Source organism: Vicia villosa, linkage group LG5, assembly GCF_029867415.1.
Source record: "Vicia villosa cultivar HV-30 ecotype Madison, WI linkage group LG5, Vvil1.0, whole genome shotgun sequence".
Lineage (NCBI taxonomy): Eukaryota > Viridiplantae > Streptophyta > Magnoliopsida > Fabales > Fabaceae > Vicia > Vicia villosa.
In genome coordinates this window covers 144,140,286-144,149,307 of record NC_081184.1, presented here as the reverse complement: position 1 = coordinate 144,149,307, position 9,022 = coordinate 144,140,286, and the positions used below count along the sequence as shown (strand labels likewise).

The 9,022-nt window shown below is 34.2% G+C and overlaps 1 protein-coding gene across 1 annotated transcript; it reads right to left on the bottom strand.

Moving 5' to 3' along the window:
• Positions 1–222: 222 nt before the first annotated feature.
• LOC131602927 (uncharacterized) lies at positions 223–8,754 on the bottom strand. Its single transcript, XM_058875153.1, has 11 exons — positions 8,628–8,754; positions 7,488–7,637; positions 7,101–7,273; positions 4,377–4,795; positions 3,359–3,437; positions 2,668–3,011; positions 2,046–2,479; positions 1,783–1,948; positions 1,536–1,697; positions 1,366–1,454; positions 223–633 (listed from the first exon to the last, which is right to left on the bottom strand). The coding sequence occupies exons 2-11, from the start codon at positions 7,598–7,600 to the stop codon at positions 483–485; spliced, it is 2,130 nt and encodes a 709-aa protein (XP_058731136.1). The 5' UTR covers positions 7,601–7,637; positions 8,628–8,754; the 3' UTR covers positions 223–482.
• Between the last annotated feature and the right edge of the window lie 268 nt (positions 8,755–9,022).

Sequence of the window (9,022 nt, the reverse complement as noted above, 5' to 3'; positions counted from 1 at the left end):
ACTAAGAAACTTACCCCGACGGACTAATAAAAAAATTAACTCTTGTTCAGTTCAGTCACCCATGAACTAAATGTAGCAAATTCAAGTTTGGCAATGACCATGCTCTGGATCCAGCAGGTCATTCCTCTCTAATGGGATCCTCCTGCCTAATGGAAACAGAATCCGATCAGAAGAATTAAGCTTTATATTCATATTGGAGCTTCCCTAGTCACTGGAACAAAATGAGTAAACCGCTATTTGCCATTTTAAGCCCCAATGAAAAGCATGGCTTACAAATGATTGAAGTGAAACAAACATGGTTTACCGATCCTAGAAAATAATAGCTTCTACTAGTATTATTGAAGAATGGTGCAAGACATGCAAAATTTCAGAAACAAGCATAACCAAGCTTGTCTATCATCCAAAATGGATCCAAAACCTACATTACTCTCTTTGCTATGAACCAACTCGGTCCCTTAAAAATTCCAATCAGTCATTGATGCTTACTCATCTTTCCACTTGTTAACATATTTGAGGAAAGCATGAGCAGGATTTTCCCTTGGTGGAGCTCGAACACGAGTAGACCTTCGAAGTACAGCCTCGTCTATGGCAATATTCTGTGCCAAATCCTTCGATCTTTTCTGCAGTTCTGAACTGTAAATATGCAACAGAAAAGTAAAAATCTCCAGAAGTCAAAGGGGAATATATATATATATATATATATATATATATATATATATATATATATATATATATATATATATATATATATATATATATATATATATATATATATATATATATATATATATATATATATATATATATATATATATATATATATATATATATATATAAATGACAATTAATAAAGTGAATATGAAGGGAATTCTTCCAAAAGTTTAAAAAATGCTTGTCTAATTTGAATGTTTTGTTAAATAAACTACAACAAATTAGCACACTATTAATGTAATTTAAAATCCAACTTTAACTTTGTTTTTGTAAAATCTAAATAATACTGAATTACAGTATCAGTAGCTCTCAGTTTTAATAACAGCTATACACAACTACATTGTTTGGAAAAACAACTTAGGGTATCTATTCAATAAGTTTTTATCATATATGAGAATTTCTAAGCTGGTTCTACATTCAATCAGAGGTTGAGTGTAAACCCTATCACCACACATAATATTGTTTTGTTTCTAAGATTTATTCCTTCATTTCATTTATTTTTAGCTGCTTAAAGTATAAATGACCCGAGAAGCATGTGTATGTCACTATGTTTAATGTTAGGTTATCAAAATTAAAGCAAAGACTTCTACTAACGCATATGCATCAAATAAAACTGTTATAAAGGCATTCAGCATGAAAGCTAACCAAACTCACCATATGTTAGTATAATTTTTTTCCAGTTGTTTTTGCAGCACCCTTTCCCGCTCGCCCTTGCAATTCAGTGAACCCATCAATGCATCAAGCTATTCCCACATGCCAACAGAAAATTAGAACAAATATACATAAACAAAATGCAAATATAGCCGGTTATCTTCATTAAGTACCTCTTCCTTGCTGCTGTAGTATCCCCACTCCTTAGAGTCACAGCTTTCAACAAATATCCTTCCATCGCGGCGGAACCACCAATACCTATTGTAATCTCGGTCTTTACCTAATGGGCTTCTACGAATAGTTCGTTTCTCCATCTCTCGTTCAAAGTATTCTCTCTGCATAGTAATGAATAAAAAGGCAATTAAAACTTCATTACAAGAACAGACTACAAGATAAGCAAGTAGATAGTTGCAGTATTACCCTCCGCTCTATACTATTCTTCTCTGATGAATCCTTAACCACCGCCTTCAACTGTTTTGATAATTTCTTTCTGAATACTTCTTTTCCATTTTCTGGTGGTTCTTTCAGCTCTGAATCCAGATTTTTAGGAGTCTTTTCTGAAGCAGGACCTGAATGCTTAATCCCACTGCAAATTGAATTTCAAGAAGAAAATTGGTGAAATGCACTAACCATAATAATGTGAGTATAGGCACTCATAAACAGTACCCTTGATAAAATCTTACCTACTACCCAGTGAATTGTCTTGCCTGGATGATTCTATCTCTCCATTTGTTTTCTTTTCCATGTGTCCATTTTGCATAATGTGATTATTGTTTGTTAGGATATCTGCACTGTCTACTAAATGATGCCCATTGCTTTCTAAGTCAGCTTTCAACCTCTCTTTTTTTTCTCTTCTCTTTCTACCAAGTTCTATTGCTACTTCCCTTTTAGAGGCCCCAAGTTCATGCCGCTGTTCCATAATCTTATCAAACTTCTCCCTGAAAACTGCAGTTTCAATAACTCGATTGACCAACTCGGATAAGAGCTCTAATTTAGCATTGGCATCTACAAGGCCATAATGTCCCCTCCTTATGATTGCTTCATAGTTCCGTAATCGAGGAATATTGATCATTTCTAGAAAATCACACAAATATTCTCTCCAGTTAACCATTGTTATCTGAAAATAAAAATGAATGCGATAGTCATATCAAAATCAGTGATAGGATCAACTTAAATTAAGCAGGACACAAAGGATACCAGATAGCAACAAGAGTCAACTGGAAAGCCATCTCATGAAGTCTGAACAGCTATTAAGTGATGAGACTAAGTTTAACAAAAAGAGTTATGTATAAGTTAGGTGGTAACCTTCTTCAACTTCCGTTTCTCAACCACTGAAGTGTATTCACCATCATCTTTGATGAGAACTCGAAAAAGTGCAGCATGAGATTCCACAAGGAGAACCACATTGCTATCCTTATGGCAGATTGCATTTTCAAAATCTTCCAGAGAATAGGGCCACAAGTTTAACTGTTTACCAAAAGAAGTACAAAAATCCCAAACCATTAAGAGATCCCCTACACAATGAACTGGAACATTGAAGTCTCTTGACGGAGAAGGGCGGTCAGTGAAAACAGGGTCATCTGGACTAGGTTTCACCAATAGATCATCAATGGGGTATTTTATTGGTATCTCCTTGCATTCTCCATTTTCTGGAAAATTTGAGAACAGCCTTTTTTTAGATAAAACTTAATCACAAGTTTTCATCAATGGAGGTCAAGTTATATTTTTCAAAAAAATATTATGTGGCAAGAAAACTCTTGGGTTGCAAAAGATTTTACCAGGCTTTCATTAAAAAAAATAACATTTTTCCGAGCAGGTATAAATATCTAAAGCCACAATAGAAAATGTTTTTTGATTAGATACACAACACGAATATAATAGGAGAAGAGAAAAGAAATGATAGTAGGAAAATAAGTTTCAAATTAAAATTTAATAAAAAAACTTATAAAATTATTAAACAAAAGAAGCCAAAAATTGCTTTATATATGAACAATACCTTTCTCTTGTGCAGAACCATTGACTAGTGTCCTGTCTAACTTATTCTTCTTACGCTTATCAGCTTCCTCCATTGATTCCTGACCATGACAAAGAAATTCACTCACAATAAAAATTCGAAAAATGAAACCCTAATTTATCATAACCCTAATTTATTGTATCCCATTTGTTACTATATTCAATGTTGTGATATCGAGATCTGTCTTAAGACCGGAAAAGGGGTAGCAAGATCGCAAAAAGTCATATTGCAACCAAGATTGAGAGATCTTACCCAACTAATTACGTTGGATCGGGAGGAGGGAGCAAGACTGTAACGAGATTGTAAGATCTTATGAAAATGAAATAGGTACACACATTCGCATGTGTATGTTGTGTTTATATACATACACGCACGTGTACGTGAACATATATTATTTAACTTTAATTGATTATTTAAGAAAGATTGATAACATAATAAATTAATATATTTAAGAGATATTAAAAATTAATTCCTCATTCTTTTTAAATCTATAACTGGGACTTCGTGTCCAAAACTCAGCCCAAATCAATATGAATAAAAGACAGCCGTAAAAATGATTAGAAAGAAAATAGAGATAAAAATCCTCTCTCACATGACCGGACCAAACCCGCATTTTTCTTTCTCCTAATTGCTATTGAAAACAAAAATTATGAAGAGCAGAAGAAAGCAAAAAAAATGGTTGTGCAAAAAACCAGAAATGTTAGTGCAGACTGTGCAGGAAAAAACACACAATATGGTTGCATAGAAAACCTGGCATGAAAAATGACAATTTAGAGATTTTGTGCACAGAAATGCCCAAGATCACACAGAATCATATAAATTTGCTCAAAACACAATCTTGTTGATGGTTCAGATTGTGGGGCAAGTAACTTCGTAAATTTGAACAATCTTGCAATTTAAATTGCAATCTAGATAACATTGACTATATCCCATAAGTAAATTATTATTTCATATGAAAACATAAAAGGAAACAAAAACAGCATATGTTCCTTTGATCTACCTCATTATTTCTTTTCTTGGAGCAAACTATAAGTCCGTCTTTGAGAAAAACCTTTCCTCTTAACTCCTCAGGAACATCAGTTGAGATGCCATGATTTTGTGCCAGTTTGTCATGTAAAACCCAAGGGGCATTTCGGTATGTAGATTCTCGGATAAAGGACTTTAGAATATTTCTACTAAAAAGCGGCTTCTTTTGGACCAAATCTTCTGCACAGATTTCTGTTTTTTCACTTACATTCTTGGTTTTGTCAAGCCAAGCTACCTCATAACGGTATTTGTTGACTCCTTCCTGGATGACTTTTAATATTCTGCATGGGCATACATTGTCATCTTTTTTCCCATATAGTTCCGCACCAACAAACAAACGTTCCTGCAGTTTTTCATAAATAGAATCGGCAAGTTCCTTCAAAGGAACCATACCTGCAATAACAAATTATAACTAATCAACTCATTCCAGGTGAAAGATAATATGGGCATTCTGATGAAAAGCAAAGTAATTGTATAATTGACCAGCTTCACAGTATTCTTCTACTAATGTTTAATGCAACCAAAAAGACAAATAACATCTACTTAGTCACCTTATTTTCAGTTTGTTTCTTGTTTTTGAATATTTACAAGAAACAACGAAAAAAAGTTGTATTCATTGTTTACTGCACAAATCTTTTGAAAATGCAAAACAAATGGAAACAGGGAGGCAACTTAGTAATTAAAAGTGAAAATAGAAAATATTTTCCCAAACTAGACAGTTTGGTGGCGGTGAAGTGATATCAACGGTAGTGCCATAGCGGCCGCAAATTACAGTTTGGTGGCGGGGTAATTAGTATCTTGATGGTGGCTATTCTCATTTTAGGGGAAATTTAAAAACCCTAATATTTTGAAATGTAATTTTAAATTTTTAAGGGTAAATTTTGTCTTTCCAAACCTTTTAGTGACCTAATATTTAACCCCCATGTGTTATGTTTCTTCTGTTTCGCCATTTTTTCTCATTTTGATTCATAGTTCTCCTCTGCCTTCACCGTTCTCAATTGGTTCTTCTGCATTTTCCGTCGTTCTCCATTGGTTCTTCAGCATTCTTCATTTTTCTCCTCTGCTTATTCTTCGCTCTCTTCTGCTTCTTCGTTCTGCTTCACCTCTTCTCCTTGATCTATTTCTCTTCAGAAGTTAGTATTAAACTCTTTTGCTCTGTTTCCCTTCTCTTCTTTTTCTGTTATTTCTCCCTCTCTCTCAGTGTCTGCTTTAACTCTTTTTCTTTGGTAACTTATTTTTGGCTGCTTTGTTTAGAACTACAACGTCTGTTCTATTTGCCTTGCCCTGTTTCTCTTTTGATAACCATGGTATCATCATCCTCTGTCTTTGCAAGTGCAACACTAACTTCCAACAACAACGGTTATTTTAAACCTATTGGTGACGACCTAGATACCGGTTGGTAGTGGAACTCTTATAAAGACGAGCAGAAAAACAATTGTTTTTTATACTCCCCTCGTTCCTTTTTAAGTGTTGCTTTCATGATGAATTTTTGTTCATTTTTAGCTGTCGCTTGCAATATTCAAAGTAGTATTAATTTTACTTTTGTCAAAATTTATTTATGATTATTTATTAGGAAGAGAAAAAAGTCAAATGGATATAATAAATAGTTTAGCATATTATAGGTTAGTGAAAATTGTTGTTTGAAAAGTAACAACATTTATTAGCTTCCTTGGAATCTGTACAGAGTAAAAAAACGACACTTGTAAAAGGAACAGAGGGAGTATTTGTGAGCATGGTGATCAAAATCACTATCTAAATCTTAAAATCTTACGATTTTACGATCTCACTCAACCCCAACGATCTAGTTCTTAAGTAAAACAGTGAGTCGTAGTCAAATTGAGAATAAAAATGGTAAAACCAATATTTATGTGTGATTGGCCAATTCCAGCCACAATCAGCCACCACCATACATACAAATGTGCAACAATTTCGGTTCGGCAACATCCATTTTCCCACGAATACACTTGCCAACAAAAATATCATGAGGAAATACTTAAAATATGTAGTATTATTTTTCGTTGAAGTAGTATCTTACGGTTTTTGTTACGATCTTATGTTTTGCGATCTTACTATCCCCTCTCGACCTTACAAAAATAATTGAGTAGGATCTTCCGATCTTAGTTACGATCTTATATTTTACGATCTCACCATCCCCTCCCGAATCCCGGTCTTATGCAAGATCCCAATTTTGACAACCTTGTTTTTGAGCACCCTTCAACAGGATGAGAAACGCAAGTTAAGAAGCATCACTTGGGGATAAGGGGTGAAAGCTAATTATTTAGTATAATTGTTCCTTTAAATCGGTGTATTTTTCTATTTTTAAGCATTTATGCATTAGATTGGAATTTATGCTTAGTCTTCACAATGGCGGTCATTCTGTTACCCTCTATGTAGCTATAGCATTTTAGGGGACGCGCCGCCATCCAAGATTAACAACCTAGAACCAAACATATACTAAACTAATAAGTTATCCATTAATAGATGCAATTTCATATCCATCCATGTCTTCTGAAACAGACATTTATATACTGTATATTGATCGTCTACATTAACTACCACACATAAAGTCTGGATTTATCAAGTATCAGAATTCGACAGTTGCAGCCAACTATATAAATATTCAAGCAGAACAAAAGAAAATAAAATATAACATAACATCAAAATAAATTTATCCAGCTCAAAAAAGAGTAGCTCTTACTGTACTGAATGATCTTTAAAGCAGGAGTCATAAATTCTTTGGGAAATTGTAGGAATTTTTCAGTAGCTCGTTGTTCTGACACCAAAGCCTCTTCATAAGTCAAGCCGGTTTTTCCAGTGACTTTACATGCCCAAACCCTCTGGCGGTATAGATTCAAACGGCTCAAATAATCGCTATTTTTGTGTTAAGGTAGACCAGCCATATCTAATCCACTCACTTTCTAGGACAATGCAAGAAATGCAAAAATCAAATATCATCCATGGACTTCGCAATAAGTGGCCAAATTTGCTAAATTACCCAAAGTAATCTAATTTCTAACCATATTCAAGTTATTGACAGTAAAACACTAATGCTAACAAAAAAAAAAAGATGGGTTATATAGGATACGAATAATTCCGAAATATTTCTTTTGTAAATCGAACTTGGTAAACATGCTCCTCTGGCTTCAAATCTTGAGGAGGCTCAGTCAAGGCAAAGGGCTTCTTCCTTAAAAGAGGCATTGAGAAAGAATCTCAGTTCCTTTCAGAGACATGCACCCTGCATCGAAAATTCAACAGAACATTAACCTCTAAATCGTAAAATACTATGATCTCAAGAGTTCCATAGCATACACCCCCAATTAAAAAATATAAACAGTCCCTAAACAACAAGTTCTAAGTAACCAGAACACAGAAGCTGCTCGAATGTGAATCACTTTCTACCACAGCACAAAAAAATTAACTTCAACTGAGTCAATACTCAATAGCCTATTCTAAGAAAAAAACATAACATGTGTAAATTACAATTCATAGACGAAAACCACTGGTAAGAAAATGAATTTCCAGTTTAACTTAAACCATTTAGCTAAGTGTCTCTGAAGCAGGAACCCTAAATTATTTCCCAGAAAAAACATTGAAAATTAATCGTAAAACAGGAAGATCAATTGCGACATTATTGAAAAACACCATAATGAAAATTCAGCATAAGACCAATGCGAGGACCTAAAAATGCGACCTAATGTTCATACCAAAAAAACTCAACACAAAGTTCCAACACCAAAAACCAAGAAAAAAACGGAAAAAAGACAGTTATAAATATTAAATTTCTTCAATAAATGCACCGAGTAAAGCCCTACATTGAAAACAAAACCTCCAACATCGCAGTATCCAGAGACGAAGCCCCAATACGAGAGAACAAAAGGAAACCCTAAAATGTGCCTCTATTGGAGATCTCGGAACGCGTAAACAACTTAGCATCAAAATATGCTAACACCGCCGGCGGCGTCGGATAAATAAGCGGCGAATGGGAGGAATTCGCCGCACTACATTCATGAAAACATCGAAACGGAGAAAATGGTATAGAAAAATAAGAAATCGGCGAGAACGTAAAAACGAGGGTTCCCGCCATAACGAAAATGGTTTGTGAAAGTTGAAAAATAAACGAAAAGTTACAGCGGGAAAGAGTGTGTGTTCGTTGTAGAGAGTGTGTGAGTGTGTGTAAGAGATGAGAGAGAGATAAGAGAGAGAAGAGAGAGGGAGAGGATCTTACAGTGAAGAAGTTGTTGAATGCGTGGTGAAGAGAAAATGCGTGAGTAGGTTTTTGTATTTGAAGCGAAGAAGTTTCTCACGTTTTCGCTTTTCTCTCCCTCCTTCGCTGTGGGAAAAACACACTATTTTATTACTAGTTTTAATTAATAATTAATTAATTTCATTATTATTGTTTATATAATTTAATATTTTTTAAATAAAAAAAATGTGCAAGGTACTCGGTGCAAGTGCAAGTTTAAGATGATGGCATTGGCCTTAACCTCTCAAGTCTCAACCTTAGCTGTATAGTCTTCTCACATTTTGCTGCACATTTCTTTCCTCCTCTTCTAAATCCAAGGCATTATTATATTTTTTATTTATGAAATTTTTGTAATGAGAATTCATTTGCCATATAAA

Bases quoted from the DNA above. Each gene is read 5' to 3' on its own strand.
- LOC131602927 (XM_058875153.1), bottom strand. From the start codon at position 7,600: ATGCCTCTTTTAAGGAAGAAGCCCTTTGCCTTGACTGAGCCTCCTCAA. The intron at 3,012-3,358 runs GTATTGTTCATA...CAAATTTTCCAG, and splicing joins TGGTTCTGCACAAGAGAAAG to AAAATGGAGAATGCAAGGAG. The intron at 1,455-1,535 runs GTACTTAATGAA...ATGTGGGAATAG, and splicing joins ACTACAGCAGCAAGGAAGAG to CTTGATGCATTGATGGGTTC.